At 38.1% G+C, this 18,045-nt stretch overlaps 2 protein-coding genes across 3 annotated transcripts in view; both read left to right on the forward strand.

Moving 5' to 3' along the window:
- Nucleotides 1–266: 266 nt before the first annotated feature.
- Nucleotides 267–822, forward strand: LOC143888017 (uncharacterized). The gene is made up of 2 exons (XM_077392289.1): nucleotides 267–541; nucleotides 606–822. The coding sequence occupies exons 1-2, from the start codon at nucleotides 267–269 to the stop codon at nucleotides 820–822; spliced, it is 492 nt and encodes a 163-aa protein (XP_077248404.1).
- Nucleotides 823–8,134: 7,312 nt separating this feature from the next.
- The window catches only part of LOC143887519 (Polynucleotidyl transferase, ribonuclease H fold protein with HRDC domain-containing protein), a 45,905-nt gene continuing 35,994 nt past the window's right edge, over nucleotides 8,135–18,045 (forward strand). Inside the window, exons 1-2 of one of the 2 annotated variants that reach the window (XM_077391603.1) lie at nucleotides 8,135–9,089; nucleotides 10,572–10,727. In XM_077391603.1, coding sequence (XP_077247718.1) covers nucleotides 8,421–9,089; nucleotides 10,572–10,727 — 825 coding nt within the window. In that variant the 5' untranslated portion in view covers nucleotides 8,135–8,420. The remainder of the gene's footprint in view (nucleotides 9,090–10,571; nucleotides 10,728–18,045) is intronic. The other variant, XM_077391602.1, reaches the window with a different exon arrangement.

Raw genomic sequence — 18,045 nt, forward strand, 5'->3', positions numbered from 1 at the left:
TGCTTTGCTCTAATGATATCTTAGATTGCAATAGATTTATAATGCATAGTCGCTTGGCCCCCAGGAAGGCGGTTGTGTGTTGTGAATCGAATAAAATCGTGAGATTAATTGGGTTAGATGGACGCTCTTATCATAGGCCCATAGGTATGGAGAAGAGACTAAATTCTAATTTGATTAATCGGTGCAATTGCTAAGGGTAAATCTAATGCATGTTGTAACTCGTCCCACAGGAGGGTTATAGTGATGTGATGCATTTACAACCAGAAATGTCAATATGGGTTGGCATTCTGGAGACATGGCTTAATTGGAATTTAGCACGTAGTAAACATGATTTTGTTTTATATTTTGAAGCAAATCAGTCAGCTTTTATGAATTCTGAATCTACTAAGATCCCTTTCCTTACTGGGGATAATTTTTCTGAGTGGAAAGATAGAGTTATGCTCACTCTAGGCTGGATGGACCTTGATCTTGCTCTCAGAGTGGATGAACCGTCCACTCCTACAGATGAGAGTACACAAGATGAGATGGACCATTATAAAGAGTGGGAGAGATCAAACCGCTTGAGCTTAGTTACTTATTCAAAGTCACATTGCTCAAAGCATCAGGACGTCTCTCCTCAAGACCACCATTGCCAAGGAGTTTCTAGAAGCTGTTCAAGAAATGTTTGTCACTTCAGATAAGGCATTGGCAGCTACTGTTATGAGCAAACTTGTATCTTTGAAGCACACTGCGGATAAAGGAGTGAGAGAGCACATCATGGAAATGCGTAATGTTGCTGTGCAATTGCAGGCTCTGAGTCGTTCTTGGTATTCTTTATCATAAACTCCTTCTCTGTTGAATATAGTCAATTTAAGATTGGCTACAACATTCATAAGGGCAAATAGTCTCTCAACGAACTTCTGACAATGTGCGTACAAAAGGAAGGGAGGTTAAGACAAGAGAAGCTGGAAAAATGTAATCTTGTCGTTTGAGGAAAGAATAAATGAAAGAAAGGGTTCCTATGAAGAAGAAAGCAAATAACTCGTCAGTTAATCAAACTGGCGCTAAGGAAGTTATGCATGTGAAGTGCTTCTTCTGCAGAAAGAAGGGGCAAGTAAAGAAAGACTGCATAAAGTACAAGAAATGGCTCGAAAAGCGAGGTAATCTGATTTCTTTTGGATGTTATGAATCAAATATAGTTAATGTTCAAAATGACATGTGGTGGATTGACTCTGGTTCTTCAATCCATGTTGCCAACACCTTGCAGGGAAAGGTCAACCAGCGAACCCCAACGGACAGTGAACTCTTTATCTTCTCAGGAAATAAGATACGCTCATGTGTGGAGGCTGTGGGGACCTACCAACTTAGACTACCTACTGAATATGTTTTGCTTTTGGAAAAGACCTTCTATATTCCATCTTTCTCTAAGAACCTTATTTCAGTTTCTAATCTTTTAACTTTTGATATGAACCTCAGTTTTAGTTCTTCTTCATTTAATATTGTTAAAGATTCAGTTATTATTGACAATGGTAGTTTGATTGATGATTTATATCGTTTGAATTTGGATCATTTTCCTAATAATACCCTAGTTGTTCAAAATGGTGTTGGCATTAAACATGATCATGAGAGCGTGGATTCCTCTACATTATGACACAGGAGATTAGGTCAAATCTCCATAGAGCATATTAAAATGTTAGTAAAAGATGGAGTCCTAGAGACTCTTGATTTTGCTAACTTTGGAACTTGTGTGGACTGCGTAAAGGGAAAGTAGGCAAACAAGTCCAAGAACGGTGCCAGCAGGAGTTCAGAAAAGTTAGAGATCATACATACTGATATTTGTGGGCCGTTTCCAACTCCTTGTGTGAATGGTCAAAAATATTTCATCTCTTTTATCGACGATCATACGAGATATATGTATCACTATCTTCTCTTTGAAAAGAGTGAGGCCCTAAGTGTTTTTGAGGTTTACAAAACAGAAGTAGAGAGACAATCTGGAAAAAAAATAAAGATCGTTAGATCAGATAGAGGAGGCGAATATTACGGTAGGTACATTGAAATGGGACAAAGGTCAGGTCCATTTGTGGAATTCCTAAAGGAAGAGGGCATTATTGCTCAATATTCTATGCCGTGAACACCACAACAAAATGGTGTGGCTGAAAGAAGGAATCGCACGCTAATGGATATAGTTAGAAGTATGATTAGTCACTCGACCCTCTCATTAAATTTGTGGAGCAAAGCCTTAAAGACGGCAGTGTATGTTTTAAATAGGGTTCCAAGTAAAGCAATTCCTAAAACTCCATTCAAGTTGTGGAAAGGTTGGAAATCCAGTTTAAAACACTTAAGGATATGGGGCTGTCCAGTTGAGGTTAAAGTGTTCAATCCACATGAGAGGAAATTAGACCTAAAGACAGTTAGTGGCTATTTTATTGGCTACGCTGAAGGGTCTAAAGGTTATAAGTTTTACTGTCCTAATCATACTACTAAATTTGTTGAAGGAAAGAATGCTGTCTTTCTTGAGGAAGGTGACAACAGTGGGAGCGAACCATCGCAAGACTTAGTTTTCGAGAAAGTGCGAATTCTAGTTTCTATTTTTGCACCTCATGATCAATTGGTAGGAATTCATGACCCTCCACAGGATGTGATTATGGAGGAAGAACCAATAAATGGTTTGCCACCCCAAGAGGATGTTGTCATTGAGAATGCCAACCAAAATCCATAAGAAGTGAAAGATATAGTGGCACCAAGGAGATCTTCAAGAATAAGGAGACCAGCTATCTCTTCAAATTATATTGTGTCTTCAGGAAGTTGACCAAGATTGTGCGAATGATGGAGAACCCTTAGACGTTTTCACAAGCTATGAGTGGTGAGGAATCTAATTTATGGCATGAGGCCATGAAAGATAAATTAGAGTCTATGGCTAAGAACCAAGTCTAAGATCTTGTCGAATTGCCTAAAGGGGCTAAAGCCATTGGCTGTAAGTGGGTCTATAAGATTAAAAGAGACTCTGCCGGCAATATCGAAAGATATAAAGCAAAACTTATAGCTAAAGGATTCACTCAAAAAGTGGGCGTAAATTATCATGAAACTTTTTCGCTAGTTTCGAAAAAAGGACTCATTAAGGATTATAATGGCTCTTGTAGCTCATTTTGATTTAAGTTACATCAAATGGATGTGAAAACGGCTTTCCTCAATGGTAGTTTGGAGGAAGAGGTATACATGAATCAACCTGAAGGGTTTCCGTTGGAAGGTAGTAGTCATAAAGTTTGCAAACTAAAGAGATCTATATATGGACTAAAGCAGGCCTCCCATCAGTGGTACCTTAAGTTTCATGACGTGATATCCTCTTTAGATTCATTGAAAACATTGGGGACCAATACATATATCTTAAAGTCTGTGGGAGTAAATTTATCTTTTTAGTCCTATATGTAGATGATATTTTGTTGGCTACGAATAATTTGGAAATGCTAAATGAGGTGAAACATTTCCTAACTCAAAACTTTGATATGAAGGATATGGGTGAAGCCTCATATGTCATTGGCATTGAGATTCACAGAAATAGATCTCAAGGTATCTTGGGACTATCTCAGAAAGCCTACATTAACAAAGTTTTGGAAAGGTTTAGGATGCAGAACTGTTCACCAAGTGTACCACCTATCCTTAAAGGTGATAAACTTAGTGGGGCTGAATCCCCTAAGAATGATTTGGAAAGAGAACAGATGAAGAATATTCTCTATGCTTTGGCGGTTGGCAGTTTGATGTATGCACAAATCTATACTAGACCAGACATTGTATATGCTGTTGGGATGTTAAGAAGATACCAAAGTAATCCAGGAATGGATCATTGGACAGCTGCAAAGAAAGTTTTATGGTACCTTCAAGGTATGAAGGATTACATGCTTACATACAGACGATCAGATCGCTTGGAAGTGATCGGATATTCGGACTCAGATTTTTGTCTGGTGCCTTGATACTAGGAAGTCGACATCGGGGTATGTCTTCCTACTTGCTGGAGGTGCCATTTCGTGGAAAAGAGTAAAGCAACTGTTAACAGCTTCTTCCACTATGGAGGCGGAATTCATTGCGTGCTATGAGGCGACAATGCAGGCGTTATGGTTGTGAAATTTTATCACAGGACTTAGGATTGTGGATTCCATATCTAAGCCATTAGTTATTTACTTTGATAATTCTGCTGCAATGTTTTTCTCTAACAACAATATGAGTGGTAGTCAAAATAAGCATACCGACATAGAGTACCTCAAAGTTAGAGAAAATTTTGTGAATCATCGAGTAGCTATTAAGCACATTTATGCCATGCAGATGTTAGCAGATCCCATCACTAATTGTATAAAGAACATGTGGATCGTATGGGTCTTATTGTATTTGGTGCTTAGTTACATTTGTCACTTTTGGTTGCAACATAAAGTTGATGATTCTGTTTATATGTTTTACATATATATTCTGTCTTATATAAAGTGTGTACACATTGCGGTTTGATAAGACGGACTGTCCATGAGGACAGATAAAGTTGGACCCGAATGGGCATTTGCGGGCCTATTCAATAAAGTTTTAAACCGCACATAAAGTGTACATTAGTGTGGACCAAGTGGGAGAATGTTGCCGTTTTTTTTGTGTGGCCCACATTGCTGGGATCCACATCTAGTATAAACTTTAGTTTCATTCTCCACTTTGTTTCCTATTCACAAAGAGTCTTCTAGATAAGTCCCAAGTGTTTTTAATTTGTAAAATACAAAAGTATTTGGGTTGTGGTGGGATGCAAATACGTGCACTCCCAATCTCTATAAATATGTGGGCGTTTGATGGGAACAAACACATACGTTTATAGCTAAAGTCCATCTAAAGAGAGGGTCCCTAATTTGAAAGGAAAGAGTGAATGCGATTCCATCGAATGATCCAAAGGTCTTCTCAAGGTTAGAAGATCTCTCTTCTCTTGTTCGTGTTCGCAGCGGAGATCGTATTTGTGGTTCGTGGAAGGAGTTGTGATCTTTGATTCTAATCGCCATGGCCGGAGGTAAGTTCCGCATTAATTGGGTTCAATAAAGTCTAACAAATGCTCAATAGGAGATCATAGTGGAGCGTTTGAAGGCCAATGACTTCGCAATTGGGTCGTCGTTGGTGCCATTTGGATACAAGGATTTTCTAATGCAAGTCTATAAAATCTTGGTTTTTACAAGCTAAAACCTGAATTTTATAATATAAAACCTAGATTGTACATTTTCATGATTATAAAATCCAAGTTTTAGCTTCTTATATCTAGGTCTTAACTTGTAAGTTCCAGGATTTTACAATTATGGATTGTAAAATCCATGTATCCAAATTTCCCGAGGCTTGCAAAGGAGTTAATGCGAGCCGTCAATCCTTCGACGAGTCATTAGCATAAAATTTCACCAATTAGCTGAACCTAACCTTGAGATAAAATGATTTGTGAGGCCTAAGGACAAAAGGTTGACCAATGACCCACATTAAGTCCTTCTGTCGAATCGCTATGAATGTTTTTGTAGTATACTAGTAAAAATGCACATGCGTTGCACGTGCTATCCATTTAAAATTGTACAGACCACATCATAGGTTGATCTAAACCGTTCATGTGATGGAACACAACATCAATAGGTTGTGCTCGTAAAATCATTTCCATAGGCTGATCCTAGCCCTCCAATCTATAGAGGTTTCCATGATTGTTGTTCCTCTTAAGGTGCGCAGAATTCGTCAATATTTTTACAGGTGTCATGCATTTGTAATATCAACATTTCTATAATTTGACCCGCACGTAGTGAATCAAGAAAAGTAGTTTTTTCGTCATCGTTAGGGGTGCAACTTGGGTGTCAACCCGACCCAATTCGGGTTGGGTTGGGTTGGGCTGACCCGATTTGATATTGTACCAATTGTTGACCACCTCAACTCAAGCCTGGTTGTTTTGGATTTTGAGAACCAGTAGTGAGTCACCAATAATCAGTTTTTAACTCACAATCGGTTCTCAAAATCCAAACCAAACAGGTACTAACAATTAACAAAGGGAAATATGATCCGCACTACTATATTTTGATGATCACACACCTCACTTTATTCAAGTACGGTATGGCCCGCACCATAGGATTATCCAAACCGTCCATTGTGGACTGTGGAGACTATTTCAATGTTGAAGAAGAAAAACACAAATATATAGAACTTCTTCAGATGGAACCCAAATTCGGGTTTCGGGTCAGGTCGGGTTGCTCGATAGCCCTACCAGACCCAACCCGATTTTCAATTTGGGTTGATTTTTCCCAACCCAACCCAACCCAACCCGATTTGCAAAAAAGCTTTACCCGACCCAACCCAAATTCGGGTTGAACCCGACCTGCGTGGGAACATCCAAGTAAGAACGACGGTTTGAAATTATATATACTGTTAATGTCCTCACTACCATATTTTATAATGGCACTACTCATCGTATTTTGATGATCGCACTCCCCACTCTATTAAAATTGGAATTATGGCAGCGGGACACAAGCAGAATTATGGCAGTCGGATACAATTGGAATTATGGCAGTGGGACACAAGCGGAAATAACGGCAAAGGGTGGAACACATTAACACATCATTTTTCCTTTAGCTATAATAGTTAGATTAGATTACAATGTACGGTATGGCCCGTACCCTATGTCGGTACTTTTCGTATGTAGATTACAATTTTACCCTGAAATAATTTCTCATAGAGATAGATGTTAGATATCAGCAAATGGGTTAATGGTAAAAGAGTAATGCTGATGTGTAAATCCCAGATCAAAAGAACAGAAATTTCTCTTGGATGGGCCACTTCCTACATAGGTTCTGCCCCAAAAATAATTTTCATAGGTTGATCCGAACCCTCCGATCTATAGAGGATTATAGGTTGATCTAAACCGTCCATGTGATGGAACACAACATCAATCGGTTGTGCTGTAAAACCATTTTCATAGGTTGATCCTAGCCCTCCAATCGATATAGGCTGATCCTAGCCCTCCAATCGATAGAGGTTTCCATAATTGTTGTTCCTCTTCAGGTGCCTGGAATCTATCAATATTTTGCAAGTGTCTTGCATGAGTTATATAAATTAGTTCTTTCGTCATTGTCATATGTCTTTGCCTCTTCTTGGTAGTTTTTTGCCGTAATTGTCATAGACAGGTACCCTGTGTCGGTACTTTTCGTATGTAGATTACGATTTTACCTTCAAATAATTTCTCATAGAGGGAGATGTTAGATATCAGCAAAGGTCTTAATGGTAAAATAGTAATGCTGACGTGTGCATAAAAAAGGTGGGATACAAGCAGAAATAACGGCAAATGACACAAATGCCCTGAGATGTGGGATACAATTGGAATTATGACAGTGAGACACAAGCAAATGCCCTTAGATGTGGGATACAATTGGAATTATGACAGTGGGACACAAGCGGAAATAACGGCAAAGGGTGAAACACATTAACCCATTATTTTGCCTTTATATATAATAATAATAGTTAGAGAGATGTTAGATATTAGCAAAGGGCTTAATGGTAAAAGAGTAATGCTGACGTGTGCATAAAAAAGGTGGGACACAAGCGGAAATAACGGCAAATAACACAAATGACCTTAGATGTGGGATACAATTGGAATTATGGCAGTGGGATACAAGCGGAAATAACGGTAAAGGATGGAACACATTAGCTCATCATTTTGCCTTTATATATAGTAGTCAGATTAGATTAGATTTCTGTGCCATCAATCATCGCTTACCAAATGAATTTCCCAAATCACTCGTAAGCATGGCAATACTCGAAAACTTGTCATTACAAGTTTTCGGCCGAAATTTCAGTTTCGGTGAGGTCCATAGCCGAAATTTAAAACCGTGCATATAAGTGCATCGAGATAGTGAGATAAAAAAACTCCCTACATGTCACGAACATAAGTCATCCGATCCGATTAATCCATGTGGGCCCCATCAACAACAAACCGTAAGATCACTGCATAAAGTAGGCCCCACCGTCATGCAATTCCTGGCCAATGCAAAAAACGTCGTATTGCGGGGGCAAAAACACATCCAATGTATGATCTATAGTAACACTCATGTTTTTCTTTCTGTCACGTGCGACGTGTGTGTGTATGAGAGAGAGAGACTGCATATAAAAACTCTAAGAACCAAACCCTTGTGACAAAAGGAGAAAGGGAAACTAACGATTAATGGCGGACTCCAAACCCTAACCCTAACCCTAACCCTAGACTTAAAATAGAGACCCGCTTTAACCTACAACGGCTATCTTCTCAATCTTTTAAACTTCATAATCTCTCTCATTTTCTTTCTCCGATCTTGTTCTTACCGTTACTAGCTTTCTTTATCGGCTCAATCTAAACCCTAACCCTAGAAACTCAGACTAACCTAAACCCTAACCCTAGAAAATCCTCAAATTGATCTCATCAACTCAAAGCGATGCAAACTGAGTCTATTTCCGACTTATCACCGAAGCAGAAAGCAGAAACCCTAAATGTATTGGCATCAGGTCCTCTCAAATCATCAGTTTCAAAGCTCTATGGTTCATCAAGAGGTATTCCTTCTGAAAAAGATTTCCATTTCTTCAACAATTTCAACGAATTTAAAGTTCCTGTAAAAGAAATCGCAGAGAAATCCGAATCTTTGCTTAAAAGCATCGGTTCTTCATCGAGATTTCTCTTTGGAAAGCCCTTGATTTTTCCTGAGGATTCGGAAGATGCGTATGAATGGTTGGTTAACATGAATGATGAAGTTTTAGAGAGAATTGATGTTTCTATGGATGAGTTTAAGAGATTGAAGAAAAAAGAGGAGGAAACAGGGGTTGGTTGTTTGGATCCTGAAGGTGAGTTTCAGTTGGTTTATGGTAAGAAAAAGAAGGGTATTATGCGTAATTTGGAGAGAAATGAGGAGCGTGGTTTGGGTTCATCAACAATGGCGAAAATCGCTTCGAAAGATCAGAAGACGGGACGTTCAAGGGTTCCGTTTCATATACCGAGTATTACTCGGCCGCAAGATGAGTTTAATATATTGGTGAACAATGCCAATCAGCCGTTCGAGCATGTATGGCTGCAGAGGAGGGAGGATGGGAGCAGGTTTCTACATCCATTGGTTAGTTGAAATTTGGTATCCTATTTATTATCAGTTGGGAAATTGTTGCTTATCTACATTTTCTTTATGGTTTGTTGGTTCTCTACATGTTATTTCTTTTTTATGATTTTTGTTGTTTATTCTTTCCATTCAAGATTCATTTCTATGAATTTTTAGTTGTTATTAGAAATGATCTTTTATATTTGGTTTCAGAGGAAAACAATATATGGGAGGAGAGACAATTCTCCTGTGTCAATGGTGGAAAGTGGGTATTGTTCCTATTGCCTATGTATCGAGTTTAAGGAGCATAGGTTCTGATGGAGGGTTTGTTACTCAAAATTATCTAGGAACCGGGTGTCGTATAATGGTTTAAAGGATCTTTTTTCTTAGTGTTCTATTCGTGCTTAAGAAACTTGTTAGTCTTAGATATCCGCATCCACTGGTTAGTTGAAAATTGGTATCATATTTATTATCAATTGTACATTTTCTTTCTTTTTATGATTTTTTTGTTCACTCATTCCATTCAAGATTTATTTATGTGAATTTTTAGATGCTATTAGAAATGATCTTTTATATTTGGATTTAGAGGAAAACAATATATGGGAGTGGGTCAATGGTGGAAAGTAAGTATTGTTCACCTATTACCTATGTATTAAGTTTAAGGAACATTGGATTCTAATGGGGTCTTTGTTACACAGAATTATCTAGGAAGGGCTTGTACAGTAATTCAAATGGTGTATTATGGTTGAAATGATCTTTTGTTTAGGGTTCTGCTCTTGCTTAACAATCTTGTCAGCCTTAGACATCTGCATCCCAAAATAGCTTTTCTCTTTACCTTTTCTTGATGCTCTAGATCCGTATGCTTCCATTCTGTGTGGCTAGGCACAAGGCGCATTGCACCGTTGCATTGAACTCTTTTCTGGTTATCAGAGTAGTGCAAGGCCATTGTTGTCACTCGTCAACTTGAATTGTAATATATACGACTATATCATATCTGCTTTTATCTGAACCCTTTTGGACTTATCATATCTGTTTCTTTTTCTTCATATCATATATTTTTATTTTTCTTCCTTTTTCTTGCTTCATTTTTTTTACTTCTATTATCTGCATATTGTCTGTTGAAGTCACAATACTAACAAAATTGCTGCAATAACATTTGTTTAGATGAGTGCCGACCCTGTATTGGCCTCATCCCTTTTGGACCATATTTTTTTTCCATTTTCAGTTACTTTTTTAATGGCTTACCATCTAACAAAAACCATGTTAGACTGTTGTAAATCTTGACCAGGACATCATTTTTTTTTGTTTGAAATGTTCTTGTTCATTTTCGTTCATTCCAAGGATCATTTCCTATTGCTGTTTTTCATTGAATGGTAAATCATTTCCTATTGCTGTTACCACAATTTTTCATCATATGTTTCCCTTAGTGATGTTTTTCAAATATTTGGAATATCTGTGGCATTTCTTATTGCCTTTTGCTAAACGCCTAATTCATGTATACAGGAGAATCTCTCTCAGTCGGATTTTGTTGATCAGAATATTGTTGATGTTCAGCCAGTAAAACCACTTTCTCTAGAGAGTACTCCATTTGAGCTTGTGGAGAGAGTCAAAGAATTGAAGGAGTTAGCTGCTAAGTTGCGCGATGTTAATGAATTTGCAGTGAGTACTACTGCTAAAATTATTTCCTCCAATACTAATTGTTCGTGTTGATATTAGCCTACATGATTAAATTTTGCATTTTTAATATGTTTGTGTAGCTATTTAGGCTCTGTTCGGATTGCAGGATTTTTTTTAGAAAAGTTTAGAAGGGAAAAACTTTTCCGTACAATTCTGCCTTTTATTGTCTGATTGCACATGAAAACAATAACTTGAAACACCATGTTTCAAGTTTTATTTTGAGCGACCCTTAATTTTTGATGATATCCCTCTAAATAAGTCATAACAATATCATTTCCCTCTAAATTTTTGGAAGTGAAAAACATTTCTTCGCAAAAATATTTTTCCTGCAATCCAAACAGGTCCTTAAGCTGCATCATTGTAGAATGCTATGTGTACTGTTGATATTTTCTATGAGTAAGTGCATTATAAATAAACATGCATATTTATCTTTACATTCTTCTTGGTATCAATAATTGAACTATACTGCAAAAAAGTGTGAGAATAAATGTTCGAAATTACTCTGATTTCACCCTCTTAGGTTGTTCTATCTTCCACCATTTTTACTGGTTGCACAGATCTGGTGCTTGGAATAGTTTTGTGTACTTTATTCTTTTTTTAGTGATAACATATAAATATCATTACTTCATAAGATATATATGGAACTAGATACAATCAAAAGAAATCGCTGAAGAGGGATGAGCTGTCCCATACTTGGTACCAGGAAAATCTGCAAAAAAAAAAAAAAAACATTTACTATTAATTATCTACACAAATGCAATACCTTTAGACACTATTTTACTGTTTGCTAGTCGGCATCTGTCATATTCTCCGGCTTTCCATCCTTTTCCTTCAACGTGTTACCCAAGCCCTATTGATTGTATTGGAGCAAGGTGATCTTTCACCCTCATCTACCGTAGGGTGAAACTGCCTTTTCCGTCAAACATGTCCTTGTTGAACTGGATATAACTCGACTTTATTGCCATCACAGATCACCTTCGTTGCCTAGCTCCACCTCGAATGAGAATCGTTCGAAAAATCATTTTAGCTATGACTCACTCTAACTGTGATCTAACAATGACAACCACGATTGCTCCAACCGCAACCCAACGACAATCGCTCCAACCATTGCTCCAATACGACTTGTTGAGAAAATCTGCGTGGCAAGATCCGGTCCGACCGTGCATAAACAAACCAAAAAATAGAAATAAAAATAAGCCACAAGATGAACACCAAGATTTTATGTGGTTCGGGCAAGATGGCTATGTCCACGGACGAGAACACGATCTTCCACTATGAGAAAACAAAATTACAAGGATTACAACAAGATTAACCTGCAAACCCGGAAACCACAACCCTTTCCCTTGCCCTCACAACCAAGACCCTCACAAAAGTAACCCGAGAAAACTCGAGAGAAACCCAAGGGAAAAAAAGGGAAACCTCCAAGAAGAAACTCTTTCCTCTCTTTCTCTCTCTTCTTTTTTTTTTCTCTTTCTCTCTCGTTTTTTTTTCTTTCTTTGCCGGCCACACCCACCACACGAGTTTAAGAGCGGGAAGCGAAGTGGGAAGCGGGAAGCGAAGAATCTTAAATATTTAAACAAATTTAAAAATAAAAATTTACTAAAAATAAAAAATTACTAAAAAAATATAAGAATTAATTATATGAACCAAATATTAAAAAAAAATACTTTTTATTAAAAGATCCAACATTTACTTAAAGGAAGCTGAAATGCCTGTGTTGACCAGTCTCTGTTGACCAGTGCGTTGACCAGTGCCTGACAAGAAGAAAAATCTTTAGAAACCAAATTATGAAATTTTTTACCAGACTTTTGAGATTTAATAATGTTTGGACATGATAGAATATATGAATTTTTAAAATTGGAAAAATACCCCATCGTTTGGAAATTAAGATTTTGATCCGACTTGTTTTTTTCGAATTTTGTACTAGAACCGGAAAGTTGAATTTTTATCCTTTTAGATTTGACTATTGAAACTATTTTTAATAGATTCAAATGGGGGTTATGCCCTTATTTACATGTAAATATTAAGTACTTAAATGATTTTACATCTAAATACTAAGAAGAGGAAGAGAAGAAGACTAGCAGGAGACAAGGAGGGTAGATAGGAAACGCGCTTCCCATAGAGTGGGATGAGAGTTTCCCATAGAATGGGAATTGAATTTCCCATAGTGGGAATCACGTTTCCCACGTTTCCGAAACGGGATTCCCAAAAGTCGGGGAATTGAGAAGATTCCCGTTTCCGAATCGATTTCGTGATTCCCAAAAGTCAGGGAATTGAGAAGATTCCCGTTTATGAATCGATTTTCGGGGAATCGAGATTCCCCATTCAGAATAGAGATTCCTGCTTCCTCACAACCAAGACCCTCACAAGAGTAACCCGAGAAAACTCGAGAGGAACCCAAGAGAAAAAAAGGGTAACCTCCAAGAAGAAACTCTTTCCTCTCTTTCTCTCTCTCTCTACCCGCCACACCCACCACACGAGTTTAAGAACTCTTATATCTAGGTTTTCCAAATCCTAAAGGGAGTTTGTTTCTATTTTGACTTCCTCCTAAACCGTGGCAAACAAGACAATTTCCCAAGATAACTGATGCACATGATCGCCATATGCTTCAACATCATCACTAAGGACGCATGTTAGTAGGGAAGGGAGCCAGGTCCAACACAAGACTAGGAGTTCTTCCATATGTGATTTGAATAGGAGCACGACCTGTAGTGCGATTAAGAGTGTTGTTTTATGCATACTCTGCTTGGGCTATAAGATCTGATTCCATTTAGAGACTTGCTCGCTGCAAGACACCTTAATAAAATTTCCAAAAGTCCAATTAATCACCCCGGATGATGTGTATTGGAAACAATGGACATCAACACTCCATGCAACCACACAACCTCCTTAAAATATATATCAGCTATCAAAGAAGCATTATGAATTCATGGTCATTTTCGAGAATCTATCAACTACCCCGAAAATGAAATCATGCTTATGAGGATTATGACGGATTCCCAACATAAAATCCTTGTTGACGTTATCCCAAGGAGTAGACTAAATGGGAAGCAGTATAAAACCAGTATTTTGTGACTGACCCTTGGATAGTTCGCAAACTTGACAGTACTTTACTATGCTCTCCACATTATGATGTAAGCGTGGCCAATAATATTTTTCTTTCAATAATTGCAGTAATTTTCTCCCTTCCATTATGTCCATGCAAGTCTCTAATAACCAGCTCCCTTAAAGAGCAATCTAGAATACCCAGCTCAACAATGTAATGATATAAATAAGCCATCTTTAACAATGTAACGATTAACTTCTTCACATGGATTTGCCAAGCACTACCGATGCACCTTTTCGAAGCCCGAATCATCAACATATAGCTCCTTAATATGATTTTTGGTGAGGGATCAAGGCCGGCAGGGACCGTGATTAACTAGATTCGTTGTGATTAGGTGCCTAGCATCCACCGAAGAGTTGAAAAAGTGTTTTACCTTTGATTCATTTCGGTGACTGATAGGTTTATTAATGGGGTGAATGGCATGGCGAGGAAGGCTCTCAGTCGGCGAGGCTTCTGTTCTCGGTCAGGGAAGTCTGTCCTCTCAAGTGGCGAGGCCTAACCTTGCACTGCCTTTCCGACCCTTGCCTTCCCCTTATTGCTAGCCTTCATGTGCTATTACTTCCTTATTAAGAGTATAAAGGAAAACAAATCCCGTACTGTATCTAGTTGGTGAACCAGAGCTAGGAGGACGTCTGCAAAAAATGAACTTCACTTTGGACGCCAATGATTAAGCTTGTTTTCAGATTTTAGATATCACAGTGCTTCGTGATCTGAATACAACACACTTCTTATGGATCCAATGGATGTCAATGCCGTAGTACCCAAGTTTACACACAGAGTACTTTCGACTGCCTGCGTTGAGCTTCTCGCTAAAGAAAGCTATTGGGCTGCGAACACTTGGCTGAGAACAACTCCCATACCAAGGTGAGAAGCATCATATTCAACTGCGGACACTTGGATGAAATCTGGGAATGCAAGAATGGGTGCTTATTCATTGCGATCAGGAGCCAAGAACCGACCAATCCACCGAATAGTTGAAAAAGTGTTTTACCTTTGATTTGTTTCGGTGACTGATAGGTCCATGACTGATAGGTCCATTAATGCGGTGAGGGGCATGGTGAGGAAGGCTTTCAGTTGGTGAGGCTTATGTTCTCAATCATCGAAGCCTATCCTCTCAAGCGGCGATGCCTAACCTTGCACTACCTTTCCGATCTTGTCCTTTCCCTCAGTGCCAGCCTGCATGGGCTGACTTCCCTGTTAAAACGAAAACAAAGCACTATTGCATCGGGGTGGCGAATCGGTGATGGGAGGTCGTCTGTTATATGGTTTTAACTATTGGCTTTGTGCTTAATTACGAACGAGTACTGCAAAAATGAACACCTTGGATGCCAATGATTAATCTTATTTTGAGATTGTAGATATCACGGTGCTTCGTGATCTTAATACAACACACTTGGATAACATATGGGTGTCAATGCCTTAATGCCAGCACCGCTGCATAGTACTCAAGTTTACACACAGAGTACTTCCGATTGTCTACGTTGAGCTTCTCGCTAAAGAAAGCTATAGGAGGCCCTCATTGGCTGAGAACAACTACTGTACCGAGGTGAGAAGCATCATATTCAACCGCGAACACTTGGCTCAAACCTGGGAGTGCATGAATCGGTGCTTTCGTCATGAGACATTTCACTAGCTGAAAACTTTTCTCCGTTGTTATAGTCCAGGCGAAGATACTGCCCTTAAAATACTCTGTAATTGGCGCCATAATGGAGCTGAAGTTGCGACTGAAACACTGATAAATATTGACTAGACCATGGAAACTGTGAACATCTCCAATGGATCATGGTGTTGGTTAATCAACAATGGCTTTCACTTCTCGACGATCACTTTTACATCTTTTAGATGAGACTACAAAACCCAAAAACCGCATATTATTTTGCAAAAATGGGCACTTTTTCAGATTAATGGAGTTTTTCTTGTCGTAAAATCCTCATTAATTGGCAAAGATGATATAGGTGCTCTACTATATTTTTTCTATAAACAAATACATCACCGAAATAGGCTACAACAAATAGACGAATAAGTAGGTTGAAGTAACTATGTTCATCTGCATGGAGTTAGAACTTAGAAGGCTTGTTGGACAGCCCAAAAGGCATCACCCACCGTACGCATTAGCCGTCTTTGGTTTTGAAGGTCGACTTCTATTCCCCTCCACGCTGTATATGAGTTTGATACCTGATGGTACCCGCTATGGAGATTAATCTGAAGGACTGACCAACATGTGTATCAAATCATCAAAGCCTTGGCATGGGAAAAAGTGACTTGATTGTGATTTTGTTGATTAACCAGCTGTCCACACACATATGCCAAGAGACATCCTCTTTGGTGTTAGAAGTGCAGGACATCACATGGACTGATGATCTCCCGAATCAAGCCATTGTCCAAAAGCCTTTAGCATGTTTCCTTAGCTCTTCATGCTCGGATGGACTCGTGCGATATTGGGCCAGATTGGGTAGAGTCGTTTCCAACAGAAAATCAGTACTATTTTGTACATTCCTCATGGGCGGAAAACCACAGAGGATATTTTGGTGCCCAGTCTTTAAATTCATGCAACATTTCTTGAATTTGTAGCTACTGATTTTCCAAGACAGCACCTTGCACACTCGCCTCTTGGGCTACTAAAAATAGACCTCGTTGGTGTCTTGGCTTGCTTCCACAAATCTTCTGGTGCTTGTGCTCAAACTATTTGCCGGGATCGAACCTGAGACCTCAAGGTTGAGAAATAAAGCCTTAACCATTGAGCTACTGGTCCAACCTGATGCAGGACAATTCCTAATTTAAGGAAAATCCTACAACCCCTAATGGGATAATGGCTTTAGGAAAGGCTTTGGGTTAACACGGAAAACTCAAAACACTTAAATACCTAACCTAGGGCTGATTTAATGATAATTTAATTAACGTGCAGTAGCAATAATGAGACTTAAATTGCATTCAATAATTAGAAAGAACATAATTATCAAGAGATAAACCTTATACAAACCAACCAACAGGCAAAAGATCCTTAAGGTGAATTGTTAATGACAAGATTAGTTCTAATCTAGGGTTTAAACATGCGACCAATTAAAATAACTGAAAATTGATGCAAATGCCAATGGATTAAATCTATTTCAATAAGAGAATAGTGATATTTCAATGAAGAACATCAAACAAAATTATCAGCAGCGTTTAAAAGGTCAAACAATCCAATTTTTGGCCAAAAGGGTATTTTGGTAATTTTACAGATATGGAATTTTGGGGTTATACTTCTACTCATATTATAGTTATGATCTAGAAAGGTAAAAAAGAAGTAAATCTAGGGTTTAGGGAGGGGTTTTGATGAGGTTTAGGCTAGAGATCCCAAAAACTAGTTTTAGGGCTTAAAAAGGATGAAAATCTCAACTAGGCTCAAAAGGGGATTAGGGTAAGTGATCTTGAGTGTTTTAGCTGAGGTTTAATCACAAAATCAATCCCTTAAAATCCCAGATTGAAATCTTAAAGAGCAAACAAGATATATGGATTTTGGCTCTTTTTCCAACTTTAGGGTTCAAAACACAAAAGAAACTGAAAAGATTGATGTACTAACCTTGTTGTGCAGATTTGATAGAGAAAGAGAGTAGAGAAGAAGAGAAAAGATGAGAATGATGATTCCAACCCCCCAAGAAGAATAGAGAAGAAAAAAACCCAAATTTCTTGCTTCAAGTAAAACGTCAATTCTATTCAATATTCAAAAGTCTGCCTTACATTGCTTTCATAAGATGTATTTATGACAAAAGAAACCCTAGAAGATAACTTAAGACCTAAAGAACTAATTTCAATCATTCATCTAATCCAAAGTAAACTAAATAAAGTTAAAAACTTACCTAAAATAGTAATCATGTATTAGACCTATACCACTTCCTAAAAACACCCATAACTTGCTCAAATCACATCCAAATCATGTGATCTTGGGTTCATTAGATATGTAATTGAAAAACCTTTATAATAATATACCAAAAACACGCCAAACGGATGAGATTTAATACCCTAAAAAGTAGGCTACAAATAAAATGACAAAAATAGAAGATAAATAATAAAAAAAGGAAGCCCATGTCTATGGCCCATGCTAGAGTCTCCTCCATCTGTCTTGTCCACGTTTGCGCTTGTCAACCTTGAATTCTTTTGCATGGTTGATGTTCCCATCACAACCCCTCATCACACAACTAACAACTCTCGCAT

This window comes from Tasmannia lanceolata, unplaced genomic scaffold, assembly GCF_043159265.1.
Source record: "Tasmannia lanceolata isolate RefF3 unplaced genomic scaffold, GAP_Taslan_0.1 ptg000012l, whole genome shotgun sequence".
Taxonomy (NCBI): domain Eukaryota; kingdom Viridiplantae; phylum Streptophyta; class Magnoliopsida; order Canellales; family Winteraceae; genus Tasmannia; species Tasmannia lanceolata.